This window comes from Berghia stephanieae, chromosome 12, assembly GCF_034508935.2.
Source record: "Berghia stephanieae isolate SIO BIC M18660-M18661 chromosome 12, UCSD_Bste_1.3, whole genome shotgun sequence".
NCBI classification, from domain to species: Eukaryota; Metazoa; Mollusca; class Gastropoda; order Nudibranchia; family Aeolidiidae; genus Berghia; species Berghia stephanieae.
The window spans coordinates 34,486,284-34,510,951 of record NC_088371.1 but is presented as its reverse complement, the minus strand read 5'-3'; the positions used below and the strand labels follow the sequence as shown (position 1 = coordinate 34,510,951).

Genomic DNA, 24,668 nt, shown 5'->3' with positions numbered 1-24,668 from the left:
CGATAACCTACAATACACAAATCTATACTGTTTGTGGTTGTAAGGTGTGAAATTAGTTATAATTTGTTTCTTAATGTAAAAACAAAAGAAATATCAGTACATATCATTATAATAATATGTATATATAAGATTACAATATCATTAATCGAAATATATTTTTTAAATACCAAACCACTCTTTAAAATACAAAAAACAAAAAAACAAAACTACATGAAGTTGTTTAAATTTGGAAGTTTCGATTAAAATGGTAGACACAAAAAAAATATGGATAAATCAAATTCCTTTAAAAAAATCAAAACTTTTCTATTATCCTATATTTATCATGATTCCACAGTGACCAACTTTTCAAAGAGCTAAAACGGGACCCCCATCAAGTGCATAAATCAAAGAGCTAAAACTGGACCCCCATCAAGTGCACGGCACATTTCAAAGAGCTAAAACGGGACCCCCATCAAGTGCACTAGCGTCATGACCCAAAATGGCAGGATGGTTGGACTACTGTCCTAGTTCAAATTATTATTAGGGTTTCCTTATCTGATCCATTTTCTCACCTTCATTGTGATAGCATATTATTTGTATAGACATTCTATGTATCTAATTTCTGTTCTTCCACTTCACTATCATTGAATGAGTATAAACGAGCATTCTGCACATAGTTCAATTGTCGGTCATAACGGCAATATTGAGTTAAAAAGACACTGTATTTTGTTGTCCAAACACGCTCTCTCAGTCATTTCAACAACAACAGATGCGTAGTAGTAGGAAAATAGAAGTAGCTGGAGAACAAAAGCAATACAAATGTTTATTATTAAACAACGAAACAACAAAATACATGTGAAGTCACTGCACGCTTTGTTGTTAAAAATGAAACTATGACGACGTGAAATGCCAAATGACCGCATAGCAATCAATGCCATATGACCGCATAGCAATCAATGCCATATGACCGCATAACGATCAATGCCAACCGACCGCATAGCGATCAATGTCAACCGACCGCATAACGATCAATGCCAAACGACCGCATAGTAATCAATGCCAACCAACCGCATAGCAATCAATGCCAACTGACCGCATAGCAATCAATGTTCAACAATGCTCTTAACTTTTAAAATCTAAAAAAAACAACAACACACATTTGAGTTAAAGCCTAAAGCCAGCATTACCTGTACACATACATACACATATGTGTGCCCGATGTATCCTACAGCCAATGATACATATACACATACATACACATATATGTGCTATGTGTATCCTACAGTCAGTGTTATAGTTACACATATCTGTACCATGTGTGTCCTACAGCCAGTGATACACTCACACACACACATGCATATGCCCCAATAAGTAGCCTATAATCTTTCATGACTTGATATAATTCATACAGTTTGATACGATAAGAAAGATTGTTCATTTTCATGAAGACATTATATATACAGAGTTATAGATAAATTATCATTCATAGCTTTTGCTCATAAAACAGATTAAACATTTTTTTTTTTTTTAATTTTGCTTTGTTTGCTGTTTTGTTTTTTTTTACTTTTTCCTTCTGATTTTTATAAAAAGCTTTACTGACACAGTTAATCAAAGATTTATTTAAATGAACACATCTCAATCTGCATTCAAAAGAAAAAAATAAAATAAAACAGAAAGTAGAAGAAAAGGGAATTATTTCTATTTCTTGAATAATAATAATAATAATAATAATAATAATAATAATAATAATAATAATAATAATAATAATAATATATATATATATATATATATCCTTTCTTTAAAAAATATAGCCTTGTGGAGAACATTGTGCTTATTTGAGTCAATAAAAAAATTGATACGGCGCACAACTCTACTGAAAGATTTGAAAAATAGAAATGTATTTTTTACAGATGGATAAACAGATAACTTGATTTCCTTTTATAATTTAAAGTCAGTTTGAAAGTTCGTTAAGTCAAACAGATATCATAAAAAATTTACCGAAGACACTTAACACCTCATGACCACACCTTCAACTCTATCTGTCCAGTAGAGTCCTTACTTCCGTTGTGTTGATTTAGCGGTGATCAGTGTTATGAAGTAGTGTGTTCTCATTGCGTGTATGTTTATGTGTGTGTGTGTGTGTGTGTGTAGTGTATTCATATGTGTGTGTGTGTGTTTTGGAATATGTGGTTGTGTGGAAGAAGAAAAAAAAAGGGGGGGGGGGGTGTCCATCAAGTAGAGAAATACAGAGCAAAGGGGGGGGGGGGGGGGGGGGGGGAAGAGGGGGGTGTGTGTGTGTTTGCTAGGAACTGTCAGATTGGCATTTTTCAGCAAATCGTGGCATTCACAGTGATATAATTCACTTGATCACATGCCGGTATTCGGATTTACAAAAATTTTAAACAAGTTTCACCGATTAACAACATCAACGAATATTACTGCTGATATTACTGTCGTTTTTATGCCATCGATGTGATAATTATTGCCCTGGGAAATATTAAGTTAAACGTTGTCGGCAAACTGTCAATTGGATCTGTCTAGCTTCTAGCCCAAACAAACCAAAAGTAGACAGATTCGGGGACATGATATTTATCGCGTCCACTTCAGATTATCATTTGACCTCACTTAAGTTAAGTAAAGGGGAGACATTCCAAAAGCTTCTACATCCCCAGTATTCATTCGATTTGTATTTTCACCGTTGCTCTTTTGTCAGGCGTTTATTTATTCAATTTGTCATCATATAAAAGCGTTTTAAAAACTCTAGAACAAACCTTGATAGATTTGTGAAAGTTTAAAATGTCCTAATTTGACCATTGCTTTGATTCTCGGCCGCCATTTTAATTTGTGAAGTATTGAAGGTAGTGCAAAGCACTCCCAAGTAAAGCGTGGTAAAGACTTGCGACTTATTGATATTGATATCTCCTGACTGATAAACTAAAATCATGCCAAATAAAGCATGGCACCGACGACAAGCACATCAATTAAAATGTGCATCTAATCGTAATCAAGCTAATCAAGAAAATGATTCTGGCAATATCGAATGAAAATAGTTCTTTCCCAGCGAAATTGCGGGCTTTATACTAGTGTGTATATATGTGTGTATATATATATATATATATATATATATATATATATATATATATATATATATATATATATATATATATATATATATATATATATATTACGCACACAATTGGAATAAGAAATGAAATGAAGACAATGATTTATTTTTTTTTTTTAAATTTTTATTATTATTATCATTGTTGTTGTTGTTGTTGTTATCTTCAACTAACTTCCATGCTCGACCACTCCAGATTGAGTGTGTAAAAAACAAACAAACCGCAATCTTTTATTTCTTATTCTAAAAATGAAATACAAAAGAGGAAAATAACAATAATCAACAATACACAAATCTATACTGTTATTGTTATAGTCCGATAATCATTTATACACAAATTTATACTGTTTTAGTCCGATAACTCAATACACAAATCTATTACTGTTTGTGGTTGTAAGGTTTGAAATTAGTTATAATTTGTTTCTTAATGTAAAAACAAAAGAAATATCAGTACATATCATTATAATAATATGTATATATATAAGATTACAATATCATTAATCGAAATATATTTTTTAAATACCAAACCACTCTTTAAAATACAAAAAAAAACAAAACACATAAAGTTGTTTAAATTTGGAAGTTTCGATTAAAATGGTAGACACAAAAAAAAATATGGATAAATCAAATTCCTTTAAAAAAATCAAAACTTTTCTATTATCCTATATTTATCATAATTCCACAGTGACCAACTTTTCAAAGAGCTAAAACGGGACCCCCATCAAGTGCATAAATCAAAGAGCTAAACAGGACCCCCATCAAGTGCACGTTTCAAAGAGCTAAAACGGGACCCCATCAAGTGCACGGCACGTTTCAAAGAGCTAAAACGGGACCCCCATCAAGTGCACTAGCGTCATGACCCAAAATGTCAGGATGGTTGGCCTACTGTCCTAGTTCAAATTCTAATTTGGGTTTCCTTATCCGAACCATTTTCTCACCTTCTTTGTGATAGCATATTATTTGTATAGACATTCTATGTATCTAATTTCTGTTCTTCCACTTCACTATCATTGAATGAGTATAAACGAGCATTCTGCACATAGTTCAATTGTCGGTCATAACGGCAATATTGAGTTAAAAAGACACTGTACTTTGTTGTCCAAACACTTTCTCTCAGTCATTTCAACAACAACAGATGCGTAGTAGTAGGAAAATAGAAGTAGCTGGAGAACAAAAGCAATACAAATGTTTATTGTTAAACAACGAAACAACAAAATACATGTGAAGTCACTGCACGCTTTGTTGTTAAAAATGAAACTATGACGAAGTGAAATGCCAAATGACCGCATAGCAATCAATGCCATATGACCGCATAACGATCAATGCCAACCGACTGCATAGCAATCAGTGCCAACCGACCGCATAGCAATCAATGCCATATGACCGCATAGCAATCAATGCCAAATGACCGCATAGCAATCAATGCCATATGACCGCATAGTAATCAGTGCCAACCGACCGCATAGCAATCAGTGCCAAATGACCGCATAGCAATCAATGCCAACCAACCGCATAGCAATCAATGCCATAGACCGCATAGCATCAATGCCAACCGACCGCATAGCAATCAATGCCAACCGACCGCATAGCAATCAGTGCCAAATGACCGCATTAGCAATCAATGCCAAACGACCACATAGTAATCAATGCCATAGACCGCATAGCAATCAATGCCATAGACCGCATAGCAATCAATGCCAACCGACCGCATAGCAATCAATGCCATACGACCACATAGTAATCAATGCCAAACGACCACATAGCAATCAATGCCATACGACCACATAGTAATCAATGCCAACTGACCGCATAGCAATCAATGTTCAACAATGCTCTTAACTTTTAAAATCTAAAAAAAACAACAACACACATTTGAGTTAAAGCCTAAAGCCAGCATTACCTGTACACATACATACACATATGTGTGCCCGATGTATCCTACAGCCAATGATACATATACACATACATACACATATATGTGCTATGTGTATCCTACAGTCAGTGTTATAGTTACACATATCTGTACCATGTGTGTCCTACAGCCAGTGATACACTCACACACACACATGCATATGCCCCAATAAGTAGCCTATAATCTTTCATGACTTGATATAATTCATACAGTTTGATACGATAAGAAAATTGTTCATTTTCATGAAGACATTATATATACAGAGTTATAGATAAATTATCATTCATAGCTTTTGCTCATAAAACAGATTAAACATATTTTTTTTTTTATAATTTTGCTTTGTTTGCTGTTTTTTTTTTTTTTTACTTTTTCCTTCTGATTTTTATAAAAAGCTTTACTGACACAGTTAATCAAAGATTTATTTAAATGAACACATCTCAATCTGCATTCAAAAGAAAAAAATAAAATAAAACAGAAAGTAGAAGAAAAGGGAATTATTTCTATTTCTTGAATAATAATAATAATAATAATAATAATAATAATAATGATAATGATAATGATAATAATAATATAATAATAATAATAATAATAATAATAATAATAATAATAATTGTAACTGAAAAAAAGAATTCAACACTCTAAATGAAGGTCATGATAAGGAGGGTGAAAAATCAATAAATAGTTTGTCTCAACAACGATGGTTATTTATTCTGTACATCCATCTAAGCCACACAAACACACACAAATCCTACAACTGCGTACAAGAACAAGCTTCAAAATCAACCACAGACACGCTTACAACAAGAATAAGACAAAGCATTTTAACCAAAAAACTAACCAAAAAAAAAAACACCACCATCAAAGTCAGTCGTTGCTTTATGGATAACATACAACTCCTTCATAACAACTTGATAAAAAACAAAAAAACAAGAACCCCCCCCCCCCCCCCGCAAAAAAACAAAAAAACAACAAAAAATGCCAAAATAAAGGCTTTAACCAGTCCCCTACCTTACTCTGCAAAGCGACGTATCTAAAAATTTGGCCAGAAAACTCATCCTTCAAATATTGATTGATTTAAAACAACCCGACTTGATCTTGACAAACACTTTCAACCCGGAACTAGATTGATGGACGACTTCGCAAAGGTCCCAGGTTTGGTAGTTTTTATGCCAAGATGAGGGTCATTTTAATCGATTGATATTTGAAGGACAAGTTTTCTGGCCAAATTTTTAATACACAAGTTTTGTTCCAGAGAACAAGCAGTTGACTGGTAAATTCAACACTAAGGAAATGTACACATCAATGTAATTTAGCACTGGGATGGATGGAGTCATATCTTGATCATCCTTACAGTTACAATATGGGGGAGGGGAGGTGGTGCCTTGGCTTATAAACAAAATAATGGGCACACAAAAATCTGAGCTCTGAGATTTTCATACAAAATTTGATGTCTAATATTTTTCGGTTAACCGTCTCGACTCCTTTTGGAAGGCGATTTAAAAATTGTTGATGAAAGAACAAACAAAATTTGGCACAAGCGCCTTAATACAAAATAATCTCATCTGTCACATTGAAACCTACATACCAAATATACCAAACAAATAAAAAAAATTGATGGTTCGCTCGTAACTAAGCATTAACCAATCAAAATATTTCCTACCATTTTCCTCATTCCATCCCCTTGACTCTTTATTTCCTGTTAACGAAAAGGCCTGAGCTACTCTTAGTACATGCCAAACACACAAACAGGGCAGGCCTAGTAAGTGAATATATTATCTCACCTTATTTTGAAACAATGACAAAAGGAATAGCATTGCAATGCTTGACATCGCTGCTTTGTTTTTTTTTTTCAATCAGCTGTGTTAAATTTGTGAGTGACGCTCAAGATCTGAGTTGGTTGTTTGCTCCGGGTGATAGACAAGTACTTTCTGTGGCTATGGGTTCTCGGTTGAATTCAGTGGCGAAACACACTTTTATTTTAAATTTTAGAGTCAAAAATATAATCACTGAAATGTTTATTCGATTAGTTTTAATAAACTATAACCGATAACCAACATCCATGTCAATAGCTTGACAGGCATAGCAAGGTCATGGAGGAACCATCAATTGATGTGACAATTAACTGGCCTGAAAAGCTCATCACCTTATCATCAGGAGGGAAAAAAAAGCATTTCAATAGAAAAAAAATGATGCAACTATGCGATGCCGTTTACTAAATAACGAGAAAAATCTTGAATTTTTACATTCCATAACAAAGATTTGGTATCCAAGGTAATACCGAGATGCAAACACACAAGTTTTTAAAGAAGAATTTGTGCTCAAATAAACATACAGATAAACAATATTTTTATTTCCAGTGATTTACGGTTAGCGCAATATTTCTGTAGCAGGACATGGGGTGACGATAAATTTTTGATACAATCTGTACTAAATGCTCAAGTAATCAACAAAACTGAATAAAACAGCTTCCAAAAAAAACAAAAACAAAACAAGGAACATTTTGGGCTCAAACTCCTCCTTCAGCCAATTAAAAAACAAAAACAGTAGAAAAATTCCTCACTTAAAATCAAGAGAACTGGCAGAAAAGTATTAGGTACATCTTGTCAGCCAGTGATAGACACATTCCTCCCTCCACCAAATCCAAGCATCAGTAACACACTTTATAGTCACCTGGAACAACTACAAAAGACGTCAAACTTCTACGTCATGGCAAGAGACCGAAAGACTAAATAAAGGTCAGGTGGTCGCGGGTTCGGATAAGTAAGTAAGTCGGCCAGTGATACCATCTCGACTTGTACAACTTGCCGACAAGACAAGGCCAAATACTTTTCTGTCAGCTGTCTGGATCTTGAGTGATTGTTTTTTTGGTTATTGGCTGAAGACCAGTTTTGAGCCCAAAACGCTGCGTGTTCGTGTTCGGTATTTTATTCTTTTTCATAGCTGCTTTATTCCCTTTTGTTCACTACTTTTCGACAATCCACAGTTTCTAGCAGTTTTGTATTCCTTTCATCATGATAAATGTTACACATGACATACATCTACCAATATTATTATTAATAATTGTTAATATTTATCATCTTAAATCATTATAATCACTTGGCAATAATCATGTTTGATCAAAACAAACAAAAAAATAAAATAAATAATAATAGTAAAAAAAAAATATATATATAACCAAAACTGTATAATGTTGTATACATCCATGTATATTGTATATGATAATATGTAAATGATATATATAATATCCCCAAAACTGTTTAATAAAAATAATTTAGTAAATGGTATTAAGACAAAGACTGATAAATTATGGAATAACGAACATTACAGACCTGCCTTAGGCTAATAGCAGACAATCCATATTTTCTTGGCCAAGTAAAAAATAAAAAAATTCTAAATTTTAAAAAACCTGAATCGACTATAGGAAAAAAAGAAAGAAAAAGAAACGAAACAATATTTTAATTTCATTTTTATATAAATAGCTACTTTCAAACACTTAATAACAAAAATTGATTTGGATCCACTTGAAAAAACTATTCTAATGGTACTTCAAACAAAAACAATTTTAACTGCTAAAATCGGAGAAAAAAAAACGTGTGTTTAAAAATTTGGCCAGAAAACTCAATCCTTCAAATATCGATGGATTTAAAATGACTCTCATCTTGGCAAAGACTCACAAACGTGGGATTTTGATGGAAGACTTAGCCAAGTCTCACGTTTAAAAGTCTTTGCCAAGATGAGGGTCATATTTAAATCAATCAATTTTGGAAGGACAGTTTTTTTTTTGACTAATTCTTAAAATACATGTTTTTACAGGGTATGGCAGTCAACTGATTCATTTTTCTCTCTGTTTTAAATTCTGGGGAGAAAATCGGATTTGGCAAAATTAAAATGAGTATCGAGAGAGAAATGAAAGCTAGTGGATGGCCTCCAACCGAGAAAGATGGCATTCCAACGGATGGCCTCCAACCAAGAAAGATGGCATTCCACCTGATGGCCTCCAACCAAGAAAGATGGCATTCCAACGGATGGCCTCCAACCGAGAAAGATGGCATTCCAACGGATGGCCTCCAACCAAGAAAGATGGCATTCCACCTGATGGCCTCCAACCGAGAAAGATGACATTTCATCGGATGGCCTCCAACCAAGAAAGATTACATTTCACCGGATGGCCTCCAATCAAGAAAGATGGCATTCCACTGTGGCAGCCTGATGTGCTGATCAAGGGCCATGAAGATAAGTAAAGTAAGTTTTTTTAAAATTTCAAATAATCAATTTTATCAATTAATCTGGCAGGTCTGATTCATATTTTTGTTGTTTATTTTTTAAAGGTTTTACAGCATTTGCAACACATTTAGGTCATTTCAATGCCAGTAAAAAAGAAGAAAATGGGATAGTGAAAAGATTCTAGAATTACAATTACAAGGACACGAGAAAAGGAAAGACAAAGAGGAATTGGTTCAAATAGGGAATAGGTATAGATTCCAAGAGCATACCATTAAAGGACTTAGTTTGAGATCACCTAAAAGTCTCATCCAGACACAAACACAAGATCCCACCAAGAGGAATACACTCAAGTGTTTACAGAGATGATTTACAGGGAAAAAAAAAAATCTTCCAAAACTATAACCTTGACTGCTTCGCTCTCAGCTAAAGACTCCAGCAAGGGCCAGGAAAAAAGCAATTAATCTCATTTCAAGACAAAGACAGAATCCAACTCAGAAAACAGATATAGGGGATAGAAGACGCAGTGCAACCTCCTGCCCACGATGGGAGGTCAAAGACCCCAACCAATATCTTAGTTTTGGAGGGTACCTTATCAATTTAATAAGCATGATATCATGATTACATAAATATATAAGTAAGCTTGGTATGACAAATGCACCCAGTGGTAAATGACTTAATACAGCAATGTATGTGTACTAACTGTGTTACAATATTCAATGAGTTAATTATTATCCATTAGAAAACATGTTACAAACAGTCACTCTTACTACTACTACACACATCCATCCTCTTCTCCCCCACGCTCCACCTGGCTAGTGGTGTGATGAGAATGTAAATAGGAATTAAATTACTTCCACAGATGAAGATATCAATAAATAAACCCGCCATAAGACACACAAAAATACTTGAAAAAAAACATGTTTATGATTCTACAGTAAAATCCAGGTAACTCTACAGAATTAAAAAGGACTGGTTGTCTGCCAATTTCAATGAAAACAATAAATGGAGACTGCATTTTGTTTGAAGCGAGGCAACTGAAAAATAATGGGATGTAACGCTTCTATGACTACTATCAGATATTTATTAAGTTGTCTCCCTTGTGTCGTAATGGTGAAAAATTTGATTCCATAAAACATGAGAATTCACTTTGACTAAAAATGTATGCCCTTTTGGAAATGGAAATGGAGAGCATACATTTCTTTTAAAAGAAAAAGAAAAAAAGGATCCCCCCCCCCCCCAATTATATATATATATATATATATATATATATATATATATATATATATATATATATATAATATATATATATACATACCTATTTTTTTTGTTTTTAAGGGTTTTACGGCGCTTGCAACACATTAAGGTTATATCAGCGCCAGTAAAACGGAGGAAAATGGGATAGTAAAAAAGTTCTAGAATTACAATTAAAGCACTTATATATATATATTATATATATATATATATATATATATATATATATATATATATATATATATATATATATATATATATTATATATATATATATATATATATATATATATATCAGTCTCCATCTCTCAATTAATAAAGAGTGTTTTTTTGTCTATTTGATGGTGACTAGATTCAATATTTCTTTCTAATTCTAAGTATAAATGGCATAATAATAAAACCATCTTCAAACGTTCAAAAGTTAGCAAGGGTTTATTTTCATATTCAATAAAAATAGAGACAAATCTGTGTGTGTGTGTTTTTGTTTTTTAATGTAGAAAGATTAATTAATTCCCAGAGAGCCTGGAGTCTGATGTAATCGGGGGTAACCCGCTATACAAATGCCATTTATTATTACTAGAGTATCTTGATCAAATTTTCTGTCTTCAAAACAATTCAGTCATTCAAAAAACAAAAAAAAAATACATTCTAAAATATAAAATTTGCAACATGAAAATAACAGGAAATGAAATCATACAAAGAAAATGGAAAGAAATTGGCAGGTTCAAAGTTGTTCGTCATGAAATATCTCATCCATCCCAGAATTCTTCAGACTTAGAACAAGCTATCATTCAAATTATACAAACACTCAAACAGACAGGCAGGCAGGCGGTTCAATGGCTGGTGACTGACATAGTTTAGTTGTCCTCGTCCATCCGTCCATCCATCCATTGGCCATTGTCTTTACACCCGTTCTACGTAGTTGGATGGCAACATGCCGTGCTGTCCTGTCCTCATGACCATCCCTGTCATCCAGCCCTCGTCGATGACCTCACAGTTGGTAATCATGTCACCTTCCACGAAGCTCACCTCATCATCATCGGCTGCTGTGTAGTCGTACATAGCACGGTAACGCACCTGGCGATGGAGAGAGGGGATAAAAATAAAATAAAATAAAGGTGGTTGTTTGTGTTATTTAGTAGTTCAAATAGTAGGTCGCTAGCAATGAAGCAATATATGTTACAGTGAATAACATAATCAGTCAGATGGTGAAAAGGTTTGAACTAAAAAATACTGTCAAGTTTAGTAAGTAGGTCAATATTTATAAAAAATGATTCTTGTCATAAATGATTCAATCAACCCTTTTTGTACATCTTCGGGAAATATCAAAGCTTAACTCTCTCCAGTTCACCCTCATTGAAAATCGAACAAATTTGTTCGATTTTCCATGCATATGAACTCGAGAGTTAATTTCACTTCTAAATATATTTTGCAGCTAGTCAAGTTGAAAAAAGTATGAAATTTGAGAAAAGTTGCTGGACACCTTTCCCATACATCTGACCATAACTTCGTGAAAAATCACCAAATTTACTTCATATAAAGATTAAAATGCTCTATTGAGCATACTCTTTCAGAAAAGGAAAAAAAAAAATAAATGCAAGTACTCTCATTCCAAGACAAAGACAAAAAGCATGTTGGACACAGATATAAGGGGATAGAAGACACAGTAAGTACCCCCCTGCCCACTATGTGAGGTCAGGAACCCCACCCAGTCAAGATCCTACTCACCAACAGGATGTGCCAAATCTCAAGATCGTACTCAACCAAATCTCTAAAAAGAAATCCTTATTTGGCCAAATAAAAAACATCTGTACTGAAAGCTGTGGCAAAATGTAGTTTTTCTAACATTCACCTCAAAAATAAAATACCGAAATATTTCGAAAAACTAAAAAAAAAAAATTAATTCTTATCAGTTTCTCAGTGCTGAATCATGAAAAGTGACACAAAAACAGACAATCTGGCACCAATAGGAAAGCAGAAATAGATTCCCGATAAAAGTGTGGACAGAGAATTTCATCGACACTTTAAAAAGCTAAAACTACAATAATTTTTTATGCAGATCAGCAGTGTTTTTATTCACTTTTCATCATTCAACTGATAGAAACTGAAAAAAGGCAAATTTTGTCGTCAGTTTTTCTTCCAAATAACTTAGTACTGTAGTATTTTTTTGGCGGAGTCAGGAAAACAGCCTTTTCGTACAGCCTCAAATATCGATGTAGAAAAAGAGAACTTGTTTTTGACTCACCTGGGCAGGCTGTTGCTTCTGGGGTGGGGGCACTGAGAAATTGGGAAAAGAAAAGATGGATATCTTTGATGAATTATCGAGGCAAAGTAGAAGCAAGAAGATGAAAAATAATTTGCTTTTAAATTGACATGATATTACAGAGCAAAATTCAACAGTAAGAGGCTCTATACATCTTTTGCATAATAAATATTACTATCTATGAACAAAATGTCATTTTTTAATATATTTTTTTTATTAAAAAAAAAAAAAAGAATAAAAATTAACATGGTTACCATTATTAACTCTCTTGTGATTAAAATGAATGGAAATCAACAAATCTGGTCGCCCATTCATTTGAAGACAAGAGATTTGATATAAAACAGTATAACTGCATTGTAAAACCCCGTCAAATCAGAGATTCCAGATCCATCTATACAACATTATATAAATACTACCACTACAACTACTACTACTACTACTACTACTACTACTATTACGTCTACTACCACCACCACTACTACTACTACTATTGTAAAAAGACCAATTTTCTTTTCTTTTATACTGTATGAAAAAAAAAAAGAGTTAAATTTGAATTGATTTAAAATATTGGTGAAAATCTCGACGAAGGATTGCATTAGAATTGGATTGCCAAACACTCACAAAACACCTTTCCACACTTTGATGAGAAAAACTTCAACATTTCATACATCATATTTAACAAAAGGTCTAACAGCTTAAAAAAAAATAATAATAAAATAAAAAAAACACACTTAACGCAGAATGTTTCAAGCTCAAAACCCCTCTTCAGCCAACAACAAACTTTTTTTTTGCAAATTCACACAGGTTCAAATCTCAGTCCCTTAGCATGTGAAGCGAGTACGAGTGCTCTACCAACTGAGTCATCGGGATGCCCAAGTTGGTATTCAAATTAAAAGTTTTCTGACAAAATCGAGAAAGGTTTCTTCGTAAGTGTTCAGCATTGTTCTTCTGAATTCAACTCGTTTCAAATGGTCAGTTCAGAATAAATAAAAGCAGATTATTTCTATACAGTAACTAACTGCATTTAAGTTCCGTATCATTTAAATTTATTTTTATTTTCAGACTCTTATCAATAACCCATCATTCTAAAGTTCTTTTATCCCCTACTTTTTCATTGATGATGACGGACAGAATATGAAATGCCACAACAAGCTATTGAACGTTAAATGTCTTGGTATTTAAACTCTCTCGAGTCCATATGCATGGAATATCGAACGCATTTGTTCGATTTTCAACGAGGGTGAACTCGAGAGAATTAATAAAATCAGTGGATTGGATAAAATCTGATAGGATAATAATGATTATAATAATGATGAAGATGACGATGATGATAATAATAATAATATTAATAATAATAATAATAATAATAATAATAATAATAATAATAATAATAATAATAATAATAATAATAATAATAATATACCCGTTCATTAATTTTAAATGTGGCCAGTATAAAAATCGAAATTTGATCAAAGTAAAGCAAATAAACTAAAAAGCAGGAAGCAGGGAATAAATTATAACCAACAATTATATATTCCAATGAAACATATTTGCAACTCCTAATCTATTGGAGGATCTATCAATTAAATTTACATTTGAAACATTTCTGGATATTCTTTCTGATTTGTTTATAAAGTTCCATTTCTGTATATCTAGTTACTTATCATGGGTGCTAACAGGAAGAAGTGCTGAAACCTGAAATTAAAATCTTGACACTTTGCCAAACCTGAAAATGTTCCTACCGAAAATGCTGCCTAAACTTTACTCTTATTTCATCACCGTTTTTATACCATTATTAAATGATTACACAACAAAGAGAGTTCCGGTTTCACGAATCTACCTCCATACACCGAAAAGGTGGCTGAATCACGTTTTCAAATTTTTACCGATGCTATTAGGTTATTTTACTCAAAACACTGAAACTGGAGGTATTTGACTTCGAGATATCGCGAAAACGGAATTCCGGCATGAACCGGCAAACTGGCACCCATGTTACTTATTCATCTGCTTGATATTGATAATGAAGAGAAGAATAAAAAAATGTTTTATATCAATATCTCGTCAATCGTCAATTATGCCAGAAGATTGTTTTAAACTTCAATCCAATCAATCCTAACGTCTCAACGTAACAATCATCAGCTTGGTTGGTGTATTAAACATGGTGTTAAAGTGAAATACTTTTTCCAGAAATTCTTGCAATAATTCCTTCACCATTAAAATTCACACAAAAACACACATACACACACACACACACAAACAAACAATAAAAGAAAGCTATAAAAACGTAAATTCTAAAGATTACATTTCTAACCCATAAACCAAACTATAAAATACCAACCACCAAATGTGTTATGTTATATTATATTTTAATCTACTTCACTTGGCATGTCTTGAAGAACCAGACTTACTAAACAACCGTACTGATTTATCATCATCATCATCATCCTCGTCATTATTATTATTATTAATTTCATTATCATTCATTATATCATCATCATCATCATCATTATATGTATTAGTACAACTTACTTTACTCTAGACAAGGGTGGTCAAATCTTATGACCTGTGTGATAATTAATTCCAGTATGGCGTATACAGTGTAATGCGATATATAATGTATATAAAGGGCTAGAGCACTAAATAAAAGCAACAGAATTTGAAGCGTTGAGGGTTGAAAGATTATACTATGGAGATGTGGATGTGGGGCAAATTTGTATAATTATATAAATCTTGGGAAAATCAAACAGAACTTCTTTTGGGTTGTTTTTAATAATTTTAAAAAAAAATTGATATTTTAAAAAGAAATTCTCTTTTTTCTTTTTTTTTTTTTTTTTTCCCAATTTCAAATATTTATTTATTGTCGGCATGAAAAACAAGTTTCATAAATAATTTAATCAGGCTGATAAAAGCCTTTGACAGAGATTTTCTTTATTCATTTAAATGATTTATTAGTCCGACGAGTTCTTGAGTTGTTTTGTTGTTTGTTTGTTTTTATCGTTTATTTGTTTTTTAACAAACAAGTTTTTCCATCAAGTTTGTTTCATCGATAAGATGACTGCTTGTATTAGGAATGTTTTGTGGTAAGACGAAAAGTAGAGTGGAGTAAAGGCAACATGTTTATGGTGATTGGTGAGAGAGAGAGAGAGAGAGAGAGAGAGAGAGAGAGAGAGAGAGAGAGAGAGAGAGAGAGAGAGAGAGAGAGAGAGAGAGAGAGAGAGAGAGAGAGAGAGGAGAGGAGAGAGAGAGAGAAGAAGGAGAGAGAGAGAGAGAGGGAGAGAGAGAGAGGGAGAGAGAGAGAAAGAGAGAGGGAGAGAGAGAGAAAGAGAGACACTAACAGTTATTCATTCTACCCAAGACAACAAAAGCCCTCAACCCGTCTCTACCTGTTGAGCAGGACAAAAGCATTAGTTCTTAGTTCAAACATGAAATACAGAAACCTGTCCTGTACTACCAGTACCAGAAACCTGTCCTATACTACCAGTACCAGAAACCTGCCCTGCACTACAAGTACCAGATTTCTACCCTATATTGCCACTATCAGAAACCTGCCCTGCAGTACCAGTACCAGATTTCTGCCCTGCACTACAAGTACCAGATTTCTGCCCTGCACTACCAGTACCAGAAACCTGCCCTGCACTACAAGTACCAGATTTCTGCCCTATACTACCAGTACCAGAAACCTGCCCTGCACTACAAGTACCAGATTTCTGCCCTATACTACCAGTACCAGAATTCTGCCCTGCACTACCAGTATCAGAAATCCTATCTCTACCATAAACTGTGTGAAAATTTAAAAAAAACAAACAAACAAAACACACACACATACACAAGAAACATCAGCAACCATTATGAAGACAGTTGAAAACTAAAAAAAAAATTAAAAAATCTTCATATCATAAGCTAAGCTAAACAATAAACAACCCAGTCAGACCAGGTTTTACAGCGTTTATAAACTGAAAGTAAAGTAGACTTTTATTAGTTCTCATTTTATATTCAAACAAACAAGGCGGGGATCAAAACGACGTGAAAACTCAATGCAAGGCGGTGGTGAAGATAAATATAAACTATAAAAAAGCACTGTGAGTGACAAACAAACAACACGTCATTGTATGCATCATCGAGTATGAGGGGATAGGATGGATGCAAGTGTGTGCTGTGCTGTTCAATATACACATTAAATCAGCAGGGTGGGCAAGAGTGGATGGGTGGACTAAGAGTGAATTGTGAATAGGGGGGAGGGGGGTAATAGAGAAATCGCTACTATAATAATCAATAGCTGAACTGAAACAGGACTGAATTATTTTTAAATGAACAAAACAAAACGAAAATGATGCGCAAAGATCTAACTACAATCAAAACATATTCTAACACTTTAAACTGGATTTAGCACAAACAAACAAACAAACAAACACAAACCCCGATGCTGCAATGTTAAAATAATGGACAGCAAATGTTTTTTTCTATTTTTCTTTTTGCATTTGTTAGTGGAGCAAGATCCATAACGACTACATTCTACTCTGTCCTCTAACGCTAATTGAAAGGAAAATCCATTTTAAATCATGTAAATAACAAAATCAAAAGGTCAATCCGATAACATTCATCAATATTTTTTACAAATGAAAAAAAAACCAACAAAATGGACAACCACACTTGCTTGCAGTTTACATACCTCCTAAATTTTGCCAACATGGATAGGATAAAGATTAAATAATGCATTTTATCACTTGGATAGGACAAGATACATCATTTATGCATTATAAAGATTTGGTATATTATATACATTAAATCACAATCTACAATACAGTTGTTTGAATGTTGCATGTCTGTGATCAGTTTCCGATATCAGGTGATATGGGGATGATAATGAGTATATACAATATACTGTCCATACGATATACCTGAGTAATCATTCTTATGCTTCAATATTTTGATGGTTTTTACACTGAGAAATTCGATTGTGGAGAATGAAAATTAAAATGTCTGTATCGTAAATGAAATTTCCGGTGTCTTCTTTTTATTCTGATGTCATTTAGGGAAAAGTAGAATGGGAGAGGAATGGATGGTACATTGGTACACCCAGAAAACAAAGATAATGGATGGTCAATTCATTCCCTGTGGAAATACTGTACTTAAAATCATGAAATTCCATTTTTCAAACAGGACAGGAGAATATGTAAATTTAATCTTTATGATACAAATAAAATGAGAATGTAATTTTTCTTCTTTTAACAAACAATTTTCTTTCCTTAATCTCTCACTATAATATATTTTTTTAATGTTCCAAGAGTCATTTTAAAAGATAAAATGATTTTTAAAAGCAAGAAATTTTAATTTTAAATGTAAACTTTGACCTCTATCTAACAGGTCCAAAGCTTGGGGAAGGGAGAGAGAGGAGGGGGGGGGGGGGGGTTTGCAGGTGAGGCCACTTTAACAAAGAAGATTATTAGCATATTCTGAGAATATTTCTTTGTTTTTTTTTTTTAATTGCTTTTTGGCGAAAATAAGGCTTCATTTGTAGGCTGTAATGGGCAGAGATTGGGTATTTTGAGTACAAGAGGAATGGAGAGATGGGAATAGACCCAAAATAAGGAGAGGGCAGATGTGAATGGCCTTTATATTTTAAGACCACTAAATGGTGAAGCCAAAAAATAATAATAATAATGAGGCTTCACTCGTTTGATTGGTTTGCCCATTGGTTGTAGGTAGGTAGGTAGGTAGGCGGCGGTTGTTGTTGTTGTTGTTGTTGTTGGTTCTAGACTTACTCTGTGGCTGCGGTGGGGGTTGGTACTGTTGTTGTTGTGGTGGTGGTGGCTGATGATGCTGCTGGGGCTGATGATGGTAACTCCCACTGCTCCTGCCTTCACCTCCGTGGTGCTGCTGGTTTTGGTGCACGATAGAGCTGTGTCTTTCGTTCATTGGGTCGTAGTCAGCGATGGATCCTGGCTGGACTCTGTGGCCTTGAACTATATGAATGGATGGGTGGGTTGATGGATGGATGGATGGATGGACGGATGGATGGATGAATGAATGAATTATGTGCATATGGATGGATGGATGAATTATGTGCAAATGGATGGATGGATGGATGAATTATGTGAAGATGGATGGATGGATGGATGAATTATGTGCATATGGATGGATGGATGGATGGTGGAAAGATGTGCAATAGATAGGTGTAGAGATAATGAAAGTCAAGATAGGGATGAGGCCTTTATCATATTATTAACTCTTATGTTTCTGGGTACCTAGTCAAAATACTGTTGGGTTATTTCAGACAGCTTTAAAAAAAATATGCCCAGTCACGTCATTGCCAATAAAACTCAAACACGATCTGAAAAGATTGCCACACTTCAACCACAGACCACAACAACAACATCAGAGACATGGCATCAACATCAACAAACAGACCGGAACAGAAAGTCCGATGCACAGAAATCAAGATGGCCGCCGAGGCTGCAAAGTCAGTCGACCACTATGCCAGAAAACAGCTTTTTTAAGTTAAGTCAAGTTAAAAAGAAGAGGATGGTGATGAAATTGTCAAAAGATTTTATATTTAGAGCTGCGCTTACAGGCATCCGAGAACAAGTTACACAAATGAGCCAAAAGATATAAGATTTAGACTACGTTGAGAAGCAATCTAAAAACAAATAATTAAGATTTAGAACTGCTTAGAAAAAAGTCGTACCAACTGATCCCATAACTGCTTAGAGTGAGATGCGCAAGAAAAAGTAAGACAAAAGATAACAGTTGTAGAGTCTTTTTTAAAAATGTAGAACTGATTTAAAGCAGCTTCTGAGAAAAGGGTCCGACAGGTCAACAGCTGTAAAATTTTAGATTTAGAACTGCTTAGCGGTGCCCAAGAAAAATAAAGACAATGGACGACAGTTAAGGGATTTTTAAATTTCAAACTGTATAAAGAGTAGAGGCTTCTAAGGGAAAGGGATTCACATGGCAACAGGTGTAAAATATTATATTTAGAACTACGCAAAAGAAAGTGCACAAGAAAAAGTAGTCCAAAGGCAAAGGCACATCCCAAATATTCCATTTGCCGTCTTCTATATATATATATAGACATCGCGGCCAACTTTTCAAAGTGCTAAAATGGAAAGCTCTATTGCCATGACCCAAAACTTGGACTATCATATAATACAATCTAGATTTATAGATTTTTCTCTTCCTTGTATTTATTTGGTACTCAAAAAGCACAATCATGGGACATGAAAAGGTCATTTCCATATATACAAACAGTCCAATTTATTTTGTTTAATTTTTTCCCAGATTTCGGGACAGTAATGATTTTATCAAGACAATTGGCTGTTATGCATAGATGATCCTAACCCAGAAGTGGGATATTTAACTCACACAACCCTGTGCCTGTAATTATGTGCTGTACACTCTCCTTAAGAGATTTGAGGTACTTATCAAGATTGGAAAAAAAAACAACCCCCCCCCCCCCCCAAAAAAAAAAAACAATTATATATATATATATATATATATATATATATATATATATATATATATATATATATATATATATATATATATATATATATATATATATATATATATATATATGAGCCAAGGTCAAAAGGTGCCCGCCTGATACCAGTGTTAAGAAAATTTGATTTTTACTTAATTATGGGCTGTTTTCATTGGGTTAATGCTTGTAATCAATTGATAATATGAAGAAGAGATAAAATGAGATAGTTCAACATACTCTGTTCAACAGAATATGAAATAAACAACTTGAAAGTGAAATTTGAATGCTGTTTGGCATGTGCTTAGAACGAGGTCAACGCATCACCTTTTTAGAAATCATGTAGAAATTAAATGTGATGTTTTAGCTCACATGATTGAAGTTTGACTAATAGTATAAAGTCAAAATTTACTTTTAAACGCAATTGCAGTATATTACATATCTGATTAAGTTTCATAAAGAGTTCTTAAAAAGTTGGTGTTGCTTGTGACCTTTGGTGTCATCAAACACAGCACAATTCTAAGACTCGACACGAAACTTTAAAGCTCATGTTTAATGTTTATAAAATGTTTTATTATGAGAAAAAAGCATAGATTTACTATCTGAACTCAAATCTTGGAGTAAATGTATACCGTTGTGCTGATATTGAGGTTTATTGGTTTTGGTGTCATTTGTCACAAGCAACACGGCATGCGTGAACACGTGGAAGTTTGTTTCGTTAAATGGCGATTCGCAATTTTGATCCACCCTTCTTACCAGTCTTTGAAGTGCAGCACTTTCATTTGCCTTTCCAGCCTGGCTCCGGGCAGAAAAGGTAAGTTGAACTTTGGTGTCATCGCTATTTTACATTGTCACAAGCAACACTTGATATTGGATATTATAAAGTGCCACCAAAAAATTATGTTTTCAGCTGTTATTCTATTTACAAATATGATATTATGACATCTCACATAAGACTGATTTTGACACAGTTAATTATTTCCTTGTAATTCTAATTTTTTTATGTTTCAGGGTTGTATTAATCAAGAAAAAGACAAAACTCAAGCTTTTGACGAATCCAGATAAAAGAAGGGTTGTCAAGAAATTTGATTTGATTTACTATTAACACACTAAATTACTACAAACTAGCAGATTTGGGCAGTAGGGCGGATGTTACCGTATGGTTACATGAATTCATTACCGTGGCTGATATTTATCTAGTGTTTGTGTGACTTTTGGTACTTTTTGTGGCCATTGGTGTCATTGGTTAAAATGTCACAGATGACACTTAAGTTTGAAGTTTCTAATGTATTTCTGTTTTCATGTTCTTCACAGCTTGAAATGTCATTGAATTACATTAAACAGGCTATATTACATGTGTTCAGTTGCTATTCTTGATTTATTGAGGCAAAATTGCGTTCTAGTGCCGATTTTGACCAAAGTAATAGCAACAATGGTATTACTAATTTCTAAGTATATTTCCAATTTGAAAGTATTTAGTTTCTTAAAATATTATTGAATTTCATTTTAGAGTAGGTTATTGTGATTTTTTGACTAAAAATAATGATATATTATGGACGAAAGTGTGATTTGGTGTTGCTTGTGACATAAGTAATGGTGTCACCGGTCTTATGTCACAAGTCACATTCAGATTCTCTATTTTCCATGTATATTTCTATTTTTGAAGTCTTTGGTTTCTGAAATATTATTAAATTCCATATTTAACTGTGGTCATTACACTGGTTTGACTGAAATTAATGATATATTGTCAAAATTGCAATTTGGTATTGCTTGTGACATAAGTAATGGTGTCATCGGTCTAATGTCACAAGTGACACAATGTCGCTAAATAAGATATGCTTTGGTCACATTATTTCCCAACATTTTATTCCAAAAGTTTCTGAACATTGCTGGTAATAAGCATATGCAATATTGTTGTTGTTGTTAATGTACAAACATTTTTATGAAATAATATATTTGCATTCTATGTTGCTTGGGACCGATGACACCAAAAAGCAACATTTTCTCCAATAGTTGGTAATATTATTGTACTATGATTGTTGTTGATTGTGCCTTTTTGTCTATAACTTACTAAATAAAGTTTGATACTCAACAAAAATCATTTGGTTATTGAGTTTTTTGTCTCATTTTGGTGTCACCGGTCACAGGTGACACCAGCAACCTTTAGGTATTGTTGACGATATTGTGCTGCGTTAGACCTTAAAGTTATCTAAAGGGCCTTTGATTAATGAAGTACAGGGATTTTGCTACACATATAGAAACATGAATGGACTATTATGTCACTTTTATTTTGAGAAAAAAAATTGGCACCTTTTGACCTTGATATATATATACACGATAACTCAATCTAAAAGAAAAATGGCATGAACAGTTTGATTTGACCACCATTAAATTATCAGGTAAAAATAAAAAACAGCTATAAATTTGTCCCAGAAAAATTGTAAATAATGATTAGATAAAAGTAACCAGAATTGAAGGTGTTAGGTCTGAGTGAGTTAATTGAGAGTTGACAGAACAAATGGTGAAAGAAAAGATGTGGCATATAGAATGACAAACAAATACATTGGAAATATATCAATGAATAAATAGGAATAATATCAAGTCATTTTACAAATGAAACTAAGATTAAACAACATTACGAAGGGATTATAAGAAAGAATAAATAGAAATATTAAGTCATTTTTACACATAAAATATGAATATTTATTAGATATAACTTTGAATATTTAGATATAACATGGAGTAAAAAAGTAACTTTTACTTATGGGTTATTTTTGGTTATTAGAACAACGTGTACAACACTTTTGGTGCCTTATGTTCCACCAAAGAACCAAGAGGATAAGTAAGTAAGTAAGTAAGTACAACACTTATCATCATGCAGGAATACGTCTGGTTGTGAAACAAACAAACAAATTAACAACAGTGCTGATGGTGACAAAAAGGGAAAATGGAGGAAAATTATGATTTTTTTTTAATTTACGCCACATGTTTACTTCACTAACCTCCCACTTTTAGAGCCATTGAGATTATAAACTACTATAAACTAATCTTCTGAATAGTGGGGAAGCTGCACCAGTTTGTTCCACTACACATTAAATCTGTCAAAGTCAGAGAATTTGATTGAGGAAAATGTCGTTTTTTAAAAGAAGGAAATTCCTCCTCTGACACAGAAATCGCAGATTTCCGCGGATCCGAGGAAAACCATCAGCACTGAAACAACCAAACAAACAAAGACAAATACTCTCATCATTATCGGGTAGATTTTCATTTGAACTCGATCCCTCGAACCCAAAATCAACTCTTGACATTTTCACCAGGAGGTCCTTCACTGATGCCGTTTGCCATTTGTTGAAGCCAAAATCATAGCACTGTCACTGCTCACTTATAAAAACTATAATATTACAATTGTTATTTTCTGACAGAGAGACAATGCTGTTAAAGGCCAGGTACTAATTCTATATGGAAGTACGATGAATGAATGTGAGTAAAGCATCATTTCAAAGATGAAAAATAAAAGTAAATAAGTTAACAGTTTGTCGTCTTTTTATTGTATAAGTTAACAGTTTGTCGTCTTTTTATTGTATAAGTTAACATTCCGTCTTTTTATTGTATAAGTTAACATTCTGTCTTTTTATTGTATAAATTAACAGTTTGTCGAATTTTTATTGTATAAGTTAACAGATTGCCATCTTTTTATTGTATAAGTGAACAGATTGCCATCTTTTTCTTGTATAAGTGAACAAATTGCCATCTTTTTCTTGTAAAAGTTAACAGTTTGTCATCTTTTTATTGTGTAAAAAAAAAACCCACAAAAAAACAATGATGGCTGAAGACAGATAACCAATAAAATGTACTGAGATAAATCTGCCATGATGCGAGGTGTGCATGACGCTTGTTAGATTGCTGAGAATATGAAAGACAAAAAAGGAATGAACGACAAGAGTATAACTATTTCCTGGTTAAACAAACTAGATAGTAAACGTGTTTTAAAATAAATATAAATGAGAAAGAATAAATACTGAATTATAAAGCACTCTCGTTGTCAATACTGTGTGCTAGTAGTGTCTATGAAATCAGTAACGTCTAAGAAATGAAACTAATCAAATGAGAAGAAAAGTTTCAAATGGAAAATTGAAAATAACGAATGAAAGACAAAATGCCAAAAGGAATCAAGAGATTTAAAAAATAAAAAACCCAAACAAAACCAAAAAAATAATTATAATAATAATTTAAAAATTAAAAATAAAATAAAATAAAATGCATATTAAGAGAGAAAAAAACAAGAAAAAAAAAAAAGAGCGCCTTTCACTTTCATGAAAATAGCAACATTGAAACAATTTTATGAAAACAGAGTTATCAGTAGTAGTTAGTACATGAATTACAACAACACATGGAGCAATAGTTTGAAATGAAAGACTCTGATTATAATTTTCATGGTAGTA

At 33.2% G+C, this 24,668-nt stretch overlaps 1 protein-coding gene across 2 annotated transcripts in view; it reads right to left on the bottom strand.

Annotated features, from left to right (window-relative positions):
- Positions 1 to 10,899: 10,899 nt before the first annotated feature.
- The window catches only part of LOC144958132 (LIM and SH3 domain protein F42H10.3-like), a 125,896-nt gene continuing 112,127 nt past the window's right edge, over positions 10,900 to 24,668 (bottom strand). Inside the window, exons 7-9 of one of the 2 annotated variants that reach the window (XM_078889867.1) lie at positions 18,512 to 18,712; positions 12,732 to 12,763; positions 10,900 to 11,563 (exon numbers count right to left, since the gene is read on the bottom strand). In XM_078889867.1, coding sequence (XP_078745993.1) covers positions 11,390 to 11,563; positions 12,732 to 12,763; positions 18,512 to 18,712 — 407 coding nt within the window. In that variant the 3' untranslated portion in view covers positions 10,900 to 11,389. The remainder of the gene's footprint in view (positions 11,564 to 12,731; positions 12,764 to 18,511; positions 18,713 to 24,668) is intronic. The other variant, XM_078889868.1, reaches the window with a different exon arrangement.